The sequence below is a fragment of the Heterodontus francisci genome, chromosome 20 (genome assembly GCF_036365525.1).
Source record: "Heterodontus francisci isolate sHetFra1 chromosome 20, sHetFra1.hap1, whole genome shotgun sequence".
NCBI lineage: Eukaryota > Metazoa > Chordata > Chondrichthyes > Heterodontiformes > Heterodontidae > Heterodontus > Heterodontus francisci.
Genome location: NC_090390.1, coordinates 32,139,858 through 32,158,192, shown reverse-complemented (window position 1 = coordinate 32,158,192; position 18,335 = coordinate 32,139,858). Strand labels below are relative to the sequence as shown.

Genomic DNA, 18,335 nt, shown 5'->3' with positions numbered 1-18,335 from the left:
TACTTTACTACATCATCAATGTTATTTCTGTAGACGCCTTCAAGTCTCTCAGCTGGAAATCCCATGGCAATGATGTTTGGATAAATATCTGATTATGTAGGTTAAGATCAACAACAAAATTTGCGACACAAACTATACCACTACAACGAATACACATTAAAAAACATTTTTTTTTGCAGCAACACTCAAAATGCACATTATTGAATTTACTAATTTGTACAGATTTATTTCTTCACTGTGTTTGGATAGAATGCACACTACCTACAAATGAAGCAGTGCAATAGAACCGACCTTCTAAAAGAACTAGGTTATCAATGTAAATGCTATTTATGTACTTTATATTGAAACTGTTAGCAATTGAAAGGATCTGGTTCACAATGTTCCAAGTAAGCAAAGTACGATAGAGTACAAATTAATGTGTTTTAGTAATCTATTTCCCATAGAATTGCATGTCCCTTCATTTCATCATGTGAAAATAGTTTAAGCTGTTCAATACTGTAGGCTACCTACTGAATACTAATTCATCACTGCACGTCAACCATCTGACTATTTTTGTAGCTCACTGAAGATATAAAAATAGCACTTAGTTAAATATGCATTCAGCATCCTGATTAGATGAAAACTGTTGACCCAAACTCAGCTGAGAATGAGCACGAAAAATGGAGACACATGCAACAAAAAAAAAGCATGAGGGGGGAGGGAGAAAGGGCGAGAGTGGAATAAAAAAGTGAGGATAAATAGGGAAGACCACTATTTGCACAACTTTGCTACAAAAATCAGCTTGTGTTTAAGTAAACCGCACGACCTCAGCTTATAAATGTAAAATTGTACATTAAGAACACAGATTCATTGGTAGAGGTGACAATCCTTTTTGACCATCAGTACACTGACTGCCCTCACCTGGTTGTACAGACCAAAGTTACTTATGTTCACTGGCCTGTGCAGACCTTTCTCAACCAGTAAAGGTACAGAAACTGTCACAAACCATCAGGAACTTTGCACATGAACAGTTGTTTCAAAGAAATGGCTGAAGTGGAAATGTCCCAACCTCTGAAACAAATCCCACAAATTCAAGAATCAGTCCTGAAATTTAAATTCAAGCAAATAATGGAATCCTTACTAGTCCCTGATGTATTCACTTTTTAACCCCTAATGTAGATGCAGTTCTATACTTGGAGGATGTATGTTGTGGGTCAGCAACACACCAGGAACATCATTCAAGCAGTGTGACAAATCATAGAGATTAGCGGGAGTCAAGAGAGGCAAGGGTGAGGTGGAACTGGGTATCGCCTGTATACATATGGAACCTGACACGGTTTGCAGATGATGTCGCCAAGAGGCAGCATGTAGATGACAAATAAGGGGGTCTGAGGATCGATCCTTGCAGGACTCCAGAGGTAATGATAGGGGAGCAGGAAGAAAAGACATTGCAGGTGAATCTCCAGCTACAGCTGGATAGATAAGAATGAAATAAAAACAGAAAACACTGGAAATACTCAGCTGGTCTGCTAGCATCTGTAGAGATAGAAACAGAGTTAATGTTTCAGGTTGTTGACCTTTCATTAGAACTGGCAACAACTTGTTCAAGAAAGGGAGGTTGGAGATGGGGCACCAGTTTGCAAGGACACAGGGATCAAGAGTAGGTTTTTTTTTTTGCAGAGGGAATGATGACAACAGGTTTGGAGGGGAGCAGTACCTGAGGAGAGGGTAGTGTCAGTTAACATGGTGAGGCAGGGAAGTTGGGTCGTTAGCTGTTTGGTGGGAATGGTGTCAAGGAAGTAAAAGGTGGGTCTTGTGGACAGGATGAGCTCAGAGAGGGCATGAGGGGAGTTGTGGAAAAACTAGAGAAAGGTACGAGTTCAGGGCTAGAGCAGTTGGGAACCTTGGCTTGGTGAGCTGAAGGAGGGAAGCAGCAGAAGTGATAATCTTAGTGACAAAGAAGTATATGAGCTCCTTGTAATTGTTGTTGGAGGTGAGGGCAGAGGAGGCAAGTGAGAGGAGTTTAAAAAGACACTTTGGAATGATGAGAAGCTGAGGGTTATCTCTGCATTCTAGGACGATCCAGTACATAGTCTTAACATTAGATGATCTTGCAGCTCTGCAAGATGCCTCAAAGGCCACAATGTCTGTGTCTTGGTTCCCGGAACATAATATTACACTTCTGAATGACAGGACTGACAATGTTGCATACCATGTATGGACAGTCACCTGCCTCACACAGATACTCAGCAGCTCTCATTTTGATTCAGTCTCGCTAATTAAAACTCAATTTCAAAAAACCTCAAACAAAAAAATAGTCCTCGATAATTCAGTGGAACAGTTTGAGGACCATACTGATTTTAATTAGAAGTGATGTAACATTTTTATTGTATTGTACTTCCATAAACTTGCATTCTACACAAAAAGGGGAAACCTAGCTGGCATGTGTAATCTAAAATGAATCACAATTATCCTGAGCAGGTACTTTGCATATCAACTTCAATCTTATTTTTTAAATCATTAGCACGGATTTAAATATCATTCTGGAATGGAGCACTGCAAAAGCACATGAAGCAAAGAGCTACATTAGTCTGCTCATGTGAAAGATCCCATGGAGTTAACTGAAGCAGAACAAAGGAATTCATTAGGTATGCTAACATTTATCCCTGTAGTATAAAACTACCAGAACTACAGACATGGCGGGACTGCGTTACTGACAGATAATGATCTAACCTCGACAAACATTATAACCACCTTAGTCTCCATTGACCAGTTTCCCAAAAGCAGTCTTCCATTGGTAGGGCAGCAGGACTCTAACTGGATTTCAAAATTTCAAGTACAAACAGGATTTAACACAGCTGTTACCTCAAGTGTGCTTGACACAATCACATAACATGCATTTGGTGTTTTTTTGGGGGGGTTTTTATGTATAAAAGGAAATGTCACATGTTCCATAGTAAAATTCACTTCTATAACACAACCTCAGCATTTTAATTTAAAATAAAAATCAATTACAACCTTATTGTGTTTTATCAAATACATGTACATGCAAGCTCTTGCTCATAAAATTAAACATGAATATATAGGAATGATTTTCCTGGCCTAGTGGTGAAATGAAAGCTGTTGGTCTCTCTCAACATCAACAGCTAAGAACAAAGGCATTTTGCCCATAAGAGTGCTGGTCAGATAAGGAAGACAAGCATATACTCAGCGTGTCAAGACCTTGAAATTAAATCAATGGAAACAAAAAAAATCACAAGCAATTGTCACAGAACTATTTTCTCATCTGATTAAAACAGTATGCCTTTAAGACTTTTTAAAAACAGTGTGCCTTTAAAAACCAAGAAGCAGTGTGCCAGCTGCACCTGTTACCTAGGCAACAGCAGGAGAGTAAGATCACAGTGTAATGTTTCAATTTGACTGTGTAGAAACCAGCTAAAACCAGTTTTGAGCGAAATACCAGCAAAGTGTGCTTGCCTTGAAAGAAGAGAATTCTCTCAACAGAAATTCTACAATGAGTCACAGCCTGTGTTAATTGCCTAAGGAGTAAAAATCCCTTTTGAAGAGAACATTCGTACTGCTGGAGGTAGCAAAATTCCTTTTTCTTTACTTCCAATCTAAAGAGTCTTTGCTTCAAGATTGAATCTCTCCTGACTGATTATGTTTTCTGGAATTCGCATTAAAGCTTTGACTGAAATCTACCAATTTTAAAATCCAAACATAAACCTGTCATTATACCCAGTGTTGAAAGAGTTGTCCGACACCTGCTGCAGCCGAAATGCTTTGAATGCCTATCAAGAAAAGACTTTCATCAAATCCACGTGCAGACTACGATGGGCATCTGATTATTTTTTTACACTAGGATACCTCACCCATCAGGAACACAACCCAGAAAGACTTATAACTCAGTTATTTACTTACTTATTCTTAAGAAACAGCTCATTTTTTAAAAAAATTTTAAACGGTTAACCGTTTATTTTTGAGTGTGTGTGTGTGTGAATAAGGGAGTTAGGTTAAAATAGATATAAAGTCTTTAAACATAAGTTTATCTTAATAGTATTTAAAGTTTAGTTTTTTTCATAAAGAGTTAACTTGTTGTTGTCTAAAGATACCTGGTTTGGCCTGTTTTATTCTGGGAGCTTACGAGAGTGTGTTTAATTTGGCTGTTTTCTGGTTGGGTGGGAAAACTTCAATAATATGCTGTGACCTGTGGAGCGATGGGACTGAATTGACAGTGCATTGCTCTCGCCTCGTTCACAAGACAATATCTCTTGATTTTCCAATATAGTCTGGCCGTGGGCATAAACTGCACCCTTTTGGGTCAGAATTAGCATGTCCTGCCCAGAGATACTGGGCAGTGGTCATTAACATGGGAAACTACCATTACCTTTGTTCATTTTGATTGGTAGTTCTGAATCTGGGAATAAATGACAACTGCTGTCAGCTGCTTCAGCTAATGTGAACCAATCATTTTACTGCACATCACAAGGAACATGCAGCAAATCTGTGCCTGCAATCCTATGCATAATCCTCCAATCACTCTGCTGGTCAGACATCCCCTAATGAATGAAATGAGCAGAAATATCCTAAAACTAAATATTGGGAAAATGAAAAGCATTGTCCTCGGTCCCTACAACAAACTTAGCTACCAATCCTTCCCTCTCCCTGGTAACTATAAGGGTGAACCAAACTGATCACAACTCTGGCATCCTATTCGACGGGCTCAGCTTCTGACCACATGTGTACCATCACTTAGACTGCCAATTTCCACCTCCATAACACGACTGCTTGAGCCCCACCTCTGCATCTGCTGCTGGAAACCCCATCCATGTCTTCGTTAGCTCTAGACTCGACGATTGCAGGATTCTCCTGGCCAGTTCCCAATTTTCAACCCTCCATAAACTTGAGCTCACGTAAAACTCTGCTGCCCATATCCTAACTCATACCAAGTTCCTTTCACCCATCAACTATGCGTTCGCTGGCCTAAATTGGCTCCCAGGCCAGCAACACTGATTTGAAAATACTCATCCTTGTTTTCAAATCCCTCCATATTCTCACCCCTCCATATCTCGGTAACCTCTACCAGAAGAGAAGAAATAGGAGCAGGAATAGGTCATGTAGTCCATCAAGCCTGCTCCACCATTCAATAAGATCATAGCTGATCTGATCTTGGCCTCAACTCCATTTTACTGCCCGTTCCCAATAACTCTTGACTCCCTATAGTTCAAACATCTGTCTATCTCAGCCTTGAATATATTCACTGATTCAACCACCATAGCTCTCTTGGGCAGAGAATTCCAAAGATTCACGACCCTCAGAGAAGAAATTTGTCCTCATCTCGGTCTCAAATGGGTGACCCCCTATTCTAAAACTATGCCCCTCCCCGGTTCTAATTCATCCACAAGGGGAAAACGTCCTCTCAGCATCTGCCCTGTCACGGCCCCTCAGAATCTTACATGTTTCAATAAGATCAACTCGCATTCTCCTAAACTCCAATGAGTTTGGCCCAACCTTTCCTCATTAGACAACACCTTCATCCCAGGAATCAACCTAGCAAACCTTCTCTGAACTGCTTTCAATGCAAGTATATCCCTCCTCCTTATAATGTGATGAAAACTGTATACAATACTCTAGGGGTGAACTTACCAACATCCTGTACAGTTGTAGCAAGACTTCCCTACTTCTATATTCCATCCCCTCGCAATAAAGGCCAACTTTCCGTTTCCCTTAATTACTTGCTGCAGCTGCATGCTGTTACAAGGGTTTAATTTTTGCTAAAAATAGAGATATGTTGCCAAAGCTTTTCGTCTTGCACTCATCAGGACAATATGCAAGAATACGAATGAAAGGGAAAACAATAACATACTGCATAAGAGAGTGTTGAATGGTTGGCAAGTGAACTGATTGGTAGAGGTGTTGCCATGGAGAATGCACCAGTTTATGATGACTGACAGTTAACTGCCAAGCTTTGTCTGAAATTTAAACCGAGCAGCTGGACTCTGATTGGTCAAGGCATTGCCCTGAGGAATGAACCAGCGAATGGCTGTCACTTATTTTGTTCAGTTGAAACAGGGGCAATGTGTGTCCATGTTCTTTCTGTCTGCAAAGAACAGGGACCTGTGTATTAATATATCTAGCTTCCAGCACTTGCAAATGCGTCACACTACGGGCCCTACTGACAATCATAAATTGGTTGTCAGCTTAATTCTTAGCACAGAAAGAATTATTTAGCAAATGTTGTCCAATCGCGGAATCACATCTAATGTTGGACACTGTGTTTTGAGTTTTGCAAGCAAGGGCTGGTAGGGTACTGCCTGTACCTTGCCTGCTGCAAACGGCAGAAGGGACATGTTTGATACGATCTGCCAGTTTTTTGGGAGGTATGGCCTATATACCTAGCATCACTGGCATTGAAATTCATTCATCACATTGCTCATTTGTGTGAAAGGCAGGGCGTCTTTTTGGCTTGATGGCAGCATCCTGTTAGTGGTGAACAGCACACATGTTGCTACTGCATAGTAGCAGCGTGAAACAGCTAGCTTCACCTGTTGCTCAAATGCTTGGGATACATTACCCTTCCAGGGTAATTTGAGGTAGACTGGGCACTTTTCAGGGCCGAAAATGATGCCCTTAGGCCCGTTCACAAGTTTGCATGATATATAGCGAAAAATGATCTGATCAGGGTAGCCATTGTCACGCAGGATGTCTTCAATTTGCCCTATTTCAGCATCAAGCTTGCATGGTGAGCAAATGGCTTGGACCCTATTTACGAGGTTGCTGATAAGGCCAATCTTCTAGCACGTGGAACTGTAAGAATCCAAGATACACAAACGTGATGTCCCTCTACGCCCTATCGTATCTATGATCGGTTCTGCACAATGTGAACTGGCCAAATGGTTCGGCGAATTGTTACAACCAGTTTTGAGTGAGTTCTCCACATACACGGTGAAGGATTCCTTCACATTTGCGAAGACCATACAGGACTTACATATTGATAGTAATGCTGTGTCCATGTGCTCATTTGACATTACTAGCCTATTCAACAATGTACCACATACGGAAACCATAGATATTTGCGCCACAGCACTATATCATGGTGATCTAGACCCACCATAATTACGTGAATCAGTATTCATTGAACTTACGAACTCGGCAACACACACAGTTGAGTTCAGTTTTAACGACGCCATGTATGCCCAAATAGATGGTGTTGCCATTGGATCCCCTCTAGGCCCAGCTCTCGAAGATCTTTGTTGGGTTCCATGAGAAACGTGGGTTCAAGGGAATGACACCCAACGTCATACCTCTTGCATATTTCCGATACGTAGATGATATGTTTGTTATATTTGAATCTGCAGCTGCATGCAATAATTTCTTTGTACGTCTTATTGGGCTCCAGCCTGCGCTCAAGTTTACCTTTAAAATGGAGCAGTCAAATGAGCTCCCTTTCCCTGACGTACAAGTTGAGAAATCTGTTAAGGTGTCCTCTCCCACAGTCTACCACAAACTTACCTTCAATAATCAGTACACATAGGGATTCTTACAGTTCCACACGCTAGAAGTTTGGCCTTATCAGCAACCTCGTAAATAGGGCACAAGTCATGCTGCAAGCTTGATGCTGAAATAGGGCAAATCGAAGACATCCTGCGTGACAATGGCTACCCTGATCAGATCATTTCTCGCTGTATATCGTGCAAACTTATGAACGGGCCTAAGGCCATCATTTTCGGCTCCGAAAAGTGCCCAGTCTACCTCAAATTACCCTAGAAGGGTAATGTATCCCAAACGTTTCAGCAACAGGTAAAGCTAGCTGTTTCATGCTGCTACTATGCAGTAGCAACACATGTTGTGGTCGCCACTAACAGGATAAAGGCCTGCTACCCGACCCAAACCCAACAGGCTCAGACAACCTGCCGGGTTTGGGTCGGGTTGGGCCCCTCTTCCGGGTCTGGCTGGACACACGATAGTGCTCTGCCAGTAAGTATTAAAAATAAAAAACTTATGAGCTGGGAGTCCAGGACAAAACTGAGTCTGCGCAGTGAGTGAGTGATGTCACTATGACATCACCACACATGCTGCAACTTGGAGCTTCCCAATCAGAAGGTAAGTAAAGGGATGGTCGGGTCAAGTCGGGCTCGGTCTCGGGTCAGGCGTGGGGCGACATTGGAGGGACTCGGGCGGATTCGGGTTTGGGTCCGGGTCAGGTTCTTTTTCCCGACCTTTACAGGATGCTGCCTTCAAGCAAAAACCATCCTGCCTTTCACACAAATGAACAAGTGAGCTATGAATTTCAATGCCAGTGTGATGCTAGGTAGATAGGCCATACATCCCAAAGACTGGCAGATCGTATCAAACATGTCCTTTCTGCTGTTCGCAACGGGCAAGGTACAGGCAGTACCCAACCAGCCCAAACTTGCAAAACTCCAAACAGTGTCCCTGTTTCAACTGAACAAAATAAGTGACAGCCATTCGCTGGTTCATTCCTCAGGGCAATGCCTTGACCAATCAGAGTCAAACTACTCGGTTTAAATTTCAAATAAAGCTTGGCAGTTAACTGTCAGTCACCATAAACTGGTGCAATCTCTATGGCAACACCTCTACCAAAGTTCACTTGCCAACCAAGCAGCACTCTCTTCTCATGCAGTATAAGTTGTTGTTTTCCCTTACATTGGTTATTCTTGCATATCGTCCTGATGAGTGCAAGACGAAAAACTTCGACATGATGTCTCTATTTCCAGCAATTGTCAGGTTTTATTTTTGTACTAAAATCTTAGAATTCTGTGTTTTTCAAAAAAAAACTGAAAAACAAATTTTGAGTGGACATGGACACCTGCAAATAGCTGAAATTTTTGAATGTTGACTTTGTATACAAGAATAAGAAAAGCAGGCAGTTTCAAGAAGCCAGCCAGAGGTTTTTGACCTCCTCAGAGCAACACTTGGAATGACAGGGGACACATTGTGTGTGGTCATGCGATCGGCTCAGGAAGGTTTACTTTTTTTGGACCTTTTCAAAAACCGGTGAGTTGGACAAAGAGAAAGCATTTGAAATTCAGTTTCTGACCTGCCTGGAGATCAAAGTGGAAGACCCAGAAAAAGACCTTTCTCTCCAAAGGAAACTGACATCTCTTGAAAAGAAACCCTGTATTTTAAACATGGCAGATTCCTATTGCCTCCAGTCTCTGAAGAATTCCTGCATCCAGTGTGGTTCCTGTTGTGTCCTATGTTTTGGGAAATCCTGGAACCTGAAAAAAGCTCATGCTATATTGCTGCTGAAAGTCCTAAGCAGACCTGTTGCTACACCCCTGCTGAAAGACCTACATGATGCCTGCTGTAGCTGAATTGCCTTGAACGCCGATCCATCACAGACTGTTCATCAACCTCGCCTGGAGAGACTTTGAGTGGCATCTGACTATTTGACTCTGAGATACCTCAGCCAACCTAAGAATTTCCTACCAGAACATAACAAACTGATTTATTTTATCATTCCTCTATTCCTAAGAAACAGCTGTAAATCAAAACCCTTTTTTCCCAGTTAACCAGTTTTTATGAATGTATGTGTTTAAGCATGAGGATTAGGGAAATAAGGACCTTTCATATATATAGATTTATCTCATTAGTGGCCAAGACTTATTTTTCTAATAAATAATGAATGTTGTTGTTGTTTAAAGAAACCTGGTTGGTGTGCTTTATTCTGGGGGGCAAATAGAGTCTAACTGGCTATTCTTGGGTAGCTGGGAAAGATTTATTGATATGCTGTGACCCGTGAAGAAGTGGGACTGAATTAGTCCTAATAATGCTAACTTTGTGTTTCATGTACGAGGACACCCAGATACCTCTGTACCACAGCATTCTATAGTCTCTCTACATTTCAGTAATACTTTTCTTCCCATCAAAGTGGATAAATTTTCCACATTATACTCCATCTGCTACTTTTTTGCCCACTCACTTAACCTATTTATATCCCTTTGCAGACTCTTTGTGCCCTCCTCACAATTTGCTTTCCTTTGTATCGTTAACAAATTTGGCTACAATACGCTCAGTCCCTTCACCCAAATTATTAACATAGATTGTGAGGCCCCAGCACTGATCCCTGTGGCACCTGACTAGTTGCAGTTTGCCAACCTGAAAATTACCCATTTATCCCGACACTCTGTTTTCTATCCATGCTAATATATCACCCCAACACCATGAGCCCTTATCTTATGCAGTAACCTTTTATGTGGCACCTTACTGAATATCTTTTGGAAATCCAAATAAACTAAAGCTACTGGTTCTCCTTTATCCACCCTGCTCGTTACATTATCAAAGAACTCTAATAAATTTGTCAAACACAATTCATAAAGCCATGTTTCTCTGCTTGATTTTATTATGATTTTCTAAATGTCCTGCGAGTATTTCCTTAATAACGGATTCCAGCATTTTCCCAATGACAGATGTCAGGCTAACTGGCCTATAAGTTTCCTACTTTCTGTCTCCCTCCTTTCTTGAATAGGGGGCATTCTACCTGCAGTTTTCCAATCTGCTGGGACCCTTCCAGAATCTTGAGAATTCTGGAATATTACAACCAATGCATCCACTATCTCTGCAGCCAACTTCTTTTCAGACCCTAGGATGCAGGCCATCAGGTCTAGGGGACTTGTCAGCTTTTAGTCCCTTTAGTTTGCCTAGCACTTTTTCTCTAGCAATAATGATTGTTTAAATTCCTTCCTCCCTTTTGCTCCCTGATTTTCTACTATTATTGGGATGTTTTAGTGTCTTGTACCCTGAAGACAAATACAAAATATTTGTTCAAAGTCTCTGCCGTTTCCTTGCTTCCCATTATTAATTCCCCAGTCTCACTCATCCTGTAAGGGACCAATGTTTACTTTAGCTACTCTCTTCCTTTTTATATACTTACAGAAGCTCTTGCTGTCTGTTTTTAAATTTCTTGCTAGTTTACTCTCAATCTATTTTCGCCCTTTAAGTCATCCTTCGCTGGTTTCTAAAATTTTCCCAATCCTCTGGCCTATCACTAATCTTAGCAACATTGTATGCTTTTTCATTTCAATTTGATATCATCCTTAATTTCCTTCGTTAGCCCCAGATGATTCATCCTTCGCATAGGGTTTTTCTTTCTCAATGGAATAAATCTTGAGAATTACAAAATATCTCCTTAAATATCTGCCACTGTTTATCTAATGCCTTAACTTTTAATCTATTTTCTCAGTCCACTTTAGCCTACTCTGTCTTCATACCTTTGTAATTGCCTTTATTTAAGCTTGACACTAGTTTCAGACCCATGTTTCTCACTTTAAAACTGAATGCGAAATTCTATCATGTTATAATCACTCTTCCCTGGAGGATCCTTAACCATGAGATTAATTAATCATTAACCAGCTGTACAACCCTCCAAGATCTCTACGCTGCTCCAATTTTGGCCTCTTGCAACATCCCCGATTATCTTTGTATGACCTTTGGCAGCGGTGCCTTCAGCAGCCTAGGCCCCAAGCTCTGAAATTCCCTACCTAAACCTTTATATTGCTGTACCTCTCTCTGTCCCCCTTTATGACACTCTTAAAACCTATCTCTGTGGCCAAGCTTTTGGTCACCGGTCCCCTTATCTGTGACAGGTTTGCATCATTTAAAAAAAAATGCAGTTGTTACAGTTTTTGTTGATATATAATTTCTTGTTAGAAAACTGTTGGAGGGAATCAAGCATAAATATTTTACCTGTTACGTTGGACTTAGAAAACCAGTTCAAGTATGTATAGCAATCTAATCAAGTTTTCTTCTTGTAGAACCATACTTTTTTTTTTAAACAAAGAACTGAGTTTGTAGTTTTAAAGCCCAAGCTATATGATCTGTCAGCATGACATTACGTTCGAAGTCAGGGTATATTATTTCCTGCACTTAACAATATTATATCAGGATTCAATATTCACTCAGTGACCCAATACCCTATTTAATCCATAGTTAAGGTTACAATTTTGGTTAAATCTTGCATATGGATACTAATTTTTGCTGTGAACATAGATATGGAATATTGAGAAGTATTCTGAATTATGAAATGTTTCTATGACACATTACAGTCTAAAGGAGTGTGTCTTGGGCACATTGTTTACATGACTAAAATGGAACTAAATTTGAATTCTTTGTCACATAATGTGTAACGGTGCACGTTTTTCACATTATGGACAATGTACAAATGTCCTTCAAAAAAAAAAGCTCTGTGCTGTGGGAAGTCATTCCTTTCCATAATTCTAGTCTATGTGAAATACATGTCAAAAATGCTAGAAGCACTTGACAGCGTTAAAAACTCCTCTGCTAAACATAATTTTTGCACCACTGCATTCAAAACCACATAGCATCAAACAATGAAGCCAATACCCAAACATGAGGTGCGTGCAATCTGAAGTCCAGCAGTAAGAAATTAATAGCAAAGAGCTTGAATTAGAGCTCAGAAGTGGACAGGTCGTTGCTTTGCTCATGCTAACGGATTATATACACTACTGTATAATCAAAGGAGCAACGAATAATATATTATTCTGCCACAGTTCAGTTGTGTTTAACTGATGTCATTTTGCAACATTAAAGAAAAGAGGACCAAAGTCTAACTGGTGTAAGCCCAAGAATTAATTAGAGTTTAATGGTTGTTGTGAAGTTTGCAGATTAGAAGGAGCTTGCATATTTCTAACTCCAATTCACAAAAAAAAGTAGCACAAGATAAATATCGTTCGTCTTTTTTATAAAAAGCTGAAATTGATCATCAGCAATGTGAACATACACTATAAAACACAAGCATCCCTGTAAAAAAAAAAAGTTTCCCCAAACAATAAAGCAGAAGCATAATTGCAATCAGCTATGATAGAATCTACTTTGTGCACAAAGTTCCAAAAATTACTCTTGGCCTCATTAGTGAATTGACTAAGATTCCGAGCTTATAAATCTCTCCATAACCTTGTCCAATCCTACTCAAGAAAGCTTCTCCAAAGAACACATCTTGGCCATGACCTTGATTCCTCCGAATCGAGATTACTGCTCGTCATGCAGATCCCCACCTCCAAGAATGAGGCATATTAATTTTGTCATATGAACATGGATTTTAAACTGTTGAAGCGAGAAAATGACATGTTAAACACATCAGCTGTGGCTGGAAAAAACATTTACATACTAACAGACAGTGCTTGTGGGGAGAAAGGACCATTCCCTGACACATTCAACCCACAATGGACTTTGATCACCAGACATTGAAGGTGATGACTGTTAAGATGACCAAATCCACAAACAGACCTGGTCAAACCAGCTAGTTACATGACTAATCTGCTGGGCAACCTGAGTTTTTTTTAAATTGTATAGACAGTTTGAGAGAGAGACTGCTCCTGGACGGAGAAAACCTCTCCTATCTACTCCCATCTCTTTCTCACAAGCCTCTGGACCCACTGAGGACACATGAACCTCGAGAGAGAAAAGTCTCCTACATCGAACAACGTTTAAGAATAATACTGAGCCCCAACGAAAAGTAAGACCTACCTACAACCAAGGACCCGACAGCGAGCTCTAAGAACAGTAACCAAAACGATAGTCAGATTTTGCCTCAAACTTTTCCACTTTATTTCTTCTGCTCTTTTCTGTCTCTATCTGCATGTATCGCGTATTCATACTAGTATGGGTGCGTCATGCATCCGTAGGCATTAACCGAATTAGAGTTAAAGTTTAAGAAATTTCAACCTTTCTTCTTTAAACCCAAGAAAACCTCTTTGGCTGGTTTCCTTGCCTTATAATTGGAAAGCAGTAAACAAGGATTCACCAAGGGGGAGGTAAAAACACGGTGCGTTTGAAATTAAACCCTATTACGGTAAGACCAGGTGAACGTTGAGAGGGAACCCTAGACCCCTTTCTTACCTTGTCGTAACACTGCCTATTACCTTTCCTATGAGCTCCACCATTGGAGGCCAATCTTTCAGCTATTTCACTTGTACCCTATGAATTCACTCTGCAGAATCACGCTGTCTTGCTACCCTTTCCCCCTCCCACCTTCGGCTCCAAAAATCTTCAAAAAAAAATCTCTAATCACGCAATTAGGTCCTCTCCTCCTCTTTCCCAATTTTCTTTTACTTCCTTCCCATTGCGCTCTCACTCAGAAAAAACGCCAGAGACTATCTGCTGTGGGCAAATATATAAATTGTAGTGGTGCTATGTGTACAACTTTCAGCAGGAAGAATAAAGCTCCTTGGGAATTTAAAAAAATTAACCATTATAATTCAATTATAAAACTTTAAAGCGGAGAGGGAATTAAAAAGTCATATCATTTCTGATTAGAAGGAACTCATAAAATAGTAGTGTTGCCACTAGAATCAGTTAAGTGTCATGGTGCATGTACAAAATCATCATACTATGTTAATCAGAACTGTAAATAACATCCAGCAAAGACAATTACAGACTTTGTCCTTTCAAACTTAATTTGTGTTTGGAAAGAACATTTTCAGCTATGCCAGATAAGAGTGTGAAGTACAGATGGTTACAGTTCTGTCGCTGGTGGGACTAGTGGGAGCAATAAACTGAAATAATGAATTAGGACTCTCTGAACATAAAGCATACCAGCTCAAGTGTGATTTTCCACACAACATATTGGTAACATATTGAACTACATGACAATACAGAATGGTAAAAGAACTGAAAAAACTAAATATTCTACACATTCAATATATTAAAAATAGCACAAAACCATTGCATTTCCTGGGCATCTCAGATTCTTGTAACTGATTTGCAAATATATTGCAATTTTCTCAGGTGAACTTCTTAGCAAGGACAACCAAATCATAAAATGCTCTCTAAAAAATGCCTGCCCTTATTTTCACATCAGCTGCTAACTGTATGCGCCAAGTAAGGTTTCTAATTAAGAATGGAAGAGTAAACAAAAGCATAGAGAGCAAGCTGAAGCATAGAGGAGAGCAAGCTAACGGATAAAGAAAGCCATCAAAAGAGGGAAGAAGATAGGAGTGAAAGAGAATTAATAAAAATGTATTTATGTAACAGCTGTGCAAAAGTAATTTCCAAGAAATAATTTTTAAAACGTCATCGGCTTTCAGGCGGTCACTTAGAAACTTTTTTCTAAACATTTCCACTGCAATAACCAAACATCCCCCACATTCCTTAAGTAACAGCATTAACCTCTGTCTCAAACAAAGCAACAATGGGACGGAATACTGCCAATCAAGAAGTGCTAGTCATTTGAAAACTACCAGTCATCACACAGCTACCAATAAACCTTTAGCATGAAAGAAAAAGGTAATCAAAAAAATCATTTTGAAAATCATTCTGGCAGACATCTGATGAAAGGTCATTGACCTAAAACATTAACTGTTTCTCTTTCCACAGATGCTGCCTGACTTGCTATTTCCAGCATTTTCTATTTTTATTTCAGTTTGCCAGCATCTGCAGTATTTTTCTTTTGTACTACTGGCAGACATCTTGATTGGTCAGCAACTGAAGTTAAGAATACTAAAAAAAACAAATTGTTACTAACAACTGAAGTAAATGTGACAAACCACAAATGCAGTATAAACCCATTAAGTTATCCATGTTCTTTTGGAAATTTAGTCACTAAGTTTCCCACCTAACATACAGCCTAACCACTCTCCAGAGCCTGCTCATTCCCTTCAACTTGTTTTGTTCTGCTTGGTTTTGGCTCCCATATTTTTCTATTTGTTATGGATGAAATTTATGTATGTTGTAATAATGTATTATAAATGGTCACAACAGCTGCATTTTGTTTATAGACATGCATCTTAAAAAGAACAGCAGCAAGAAGAATATATTCTCCAAGGACTGAAGATGTTCAGACGAACATACGAATTAGGAGGAGTAGGCCAATTGGGCCCTCGAGCAGGCCATTCAACAAGACCATGGCTGATCTGTTTGTATCTCAACTCCACATTTCCACCTCTCCCCGATAACTTTTCACCCACTTGTTCAGCAAGAATCTATCTACCTCTGTCTTAAAAATATTCAAAGATTCTGTTTCCACCGCCTTTAAAGAAGAGTTCCAAAGACTCACGACCCTCTGAGACAAAAATTCTCCTCTTCTCTGTCCTAAATGGGCAACACCTTATTTTTAAACAGCAGCCTCTGGTTCTAAAGTCTTCTCATTTGTTACTCTAGGTAAGGAGCTGCTGTGATGAGGTGTCTCAAAAGTTTGCAAAATATTTGTTTTTGGTCACAATATTCTATTTTCTATCTTCAATTATGAAGGAAGCACAAGACAAAATATTCTCAGTTAAAGCCATGGTTGAAATTCAAAAAAAAAGATACTGGTTAAAATAGGGAACCATAATGCATTGCATGTGTAGTTTATATAATGCAGGCAGATAAATATTGACTTATGGCTTTTTGGGAAAATATCTTTTCTGTATGCGACAGTCTACCTTTTGACAGCTGGTAGCGACAGATTTGCACTCGTAGCTAAATAAAGCAATTATTTTAACCACATCTAGTTGATTTGGGAGAGGGAGAGGTACTGGTGTACTTAAAAGGAGAGCTGACAAACAAAGAATGCAGCACAAGAACATGGAAAGCCAAGAACTAGGTTTCGTAATAAGAAAACTGAAGTGCCTCTTGCACTCAACAAATATGCATTAGTTCAGGCCTCTCTCCATGCATTAACTGTCACCCTTGCAGTTGGCTATTCAAACATATGTAAAAAATGTTAATTTGTTTCTTGGATCCCTGCCAGAATCCTTGGTCATGATTTCTGACTGGCACCAGTAAGCAATGCCATAGGAGATCCCCCATATCATTAAAGCCATTGGAGATTCTCCTATATTCTAGATTTTGTATAATATCTGCATCTCAGGCTGCTTACACAAATTGTAGATAAATATTAGAGGACAATAATCTTATAGGAACTATTTGAATAAATGATAGCCAAAGTATTAATTTTGCAATATTCAGTATGCTGCGTAATACAAATAATTTGATCATTTAAGTTGTACCCATGATTTAAAATAACAAATTATTAACCTTACAAAACCAACACAAAGCAAGATCTTCCTTAAGGTTAGCATATATATGATCTGCACAGGGCTAAGAAAAACACCAAGGACACTGTGTCCCTTAAAAACTTTACACTAGGTCGTCCAGTGAGCTTCCTTTAAGTGTTGTTTTCTGGGGTGCGCCCTTAGTTCTTTGGCCAAAGGCTGTATTGACACCCCAAGCAACTGCAAGAGCACTGAAGCATAACAGTAAACAGAAAACAACTCAAAGCACATCAGACTACATATAAAAAAAACAAGGGGGCTGGGAGGGGATTTTGCTCGTGAAGGTTGAGTTGCTCCCCCCCACCCCCTCTGAAAGAATAAGAAATGCCAAACCTACTGTAGTAATGTATTAGTTTTCTGATTTAACCTGGTGAAAAAAACTTTCCTGATTTCACCCTTAACTGGCTTAGCTCTAACTTGATTATGTCCTCTTGTTTTAGATTTTGCCACCTAATGAAAAGGTGACACTGTATCTGCTGTAATGAATCCCTTCATCATTTTAAACACCTGCATGAGATCAACCCCTCAATCTATAAGCTCAAGGGAAGACTAACCATGTTTATTTTATTTATTTTTATTTATTTAGAGATACAGCACTGAAACAGGCCCTTCGGCCCACCGAGTCTGTGCTGACCAACAACCACCCATTTATACTAACCCTGCAGTAATCCCATATTCCCTACCACCTACCTACACTAGGGGCAATTTATAACGGCCAATTTACCTATCAACCCACAAGTCTTTGGCTGTGGGAGGAAACCGGAGCACCCGGCGAAAACCCACGCGGTCACAGGGAGAACTTGCAAACTCCGCACAAGCAGTACCCAGAATTGAACCCGGGTCCCTGGAGCTGTGAGGCTGCGGTGCTAACCACTGCGCCGCCCATTATTTTTGCAGCCTTGTTGTCCTAAGTTAACCTTTTCAGCACCAGTATTATTCTAATGATTTTGCACTGTACCCAAAGGCCAATATATCCTTCCTGAAAAGCTCAACACTGTACTCCAGATAGCATCTGAATAAAGTTCTGTACAACTAAAGCAACCTCACTTTTGTAATCCAACTCCCTTGATCCTGCACATTTCCCTTCAAGCAGTCCCCATTCACATTCAACAACACCTGATCACAGGCCATGTCAGAATTATATCCTACTGGTTATTCCTCCTTATATCTGTTAGGTATAGTCAGTGTTTCAAAATACCATAATGACTATCCTTGAAAGATTTCTCACACCATCCTAACTACTTGATATCAGTTTGTACTGACAAAATAATCTCAAAACAGAACAGCCTCACACCACTCACTTGATCCTGGCATACACAAATCCAAACATAAATCATTTTT

The 18,335-nt window shown here is 39.9% G+C and overlaps 1 protein-coding gene across 2 annotated transcripts in view; it reads right to left on the bottom strand.

The window, feature by feature from the left end:
• The window catches only part of ptenb (phosphatase and tensin homolog B), a 161,949-nt gene that overhangs the window by 100,610 nt on the left and 43,004 nt on the right, over positions 1–18,335 (bottom strand). For both annotated transcript variants that reach the window (XM_068052523.1, XM_068052524.1), the window contains exon 2: positions 4–88. In XM_068052523.1, coding sequence (XP_067908624.1) covers positions 4–88 — 85 coding nt within the window. The remainder of the gene's footprint in view (positions 1–3; positions 89–18,335) is intronic.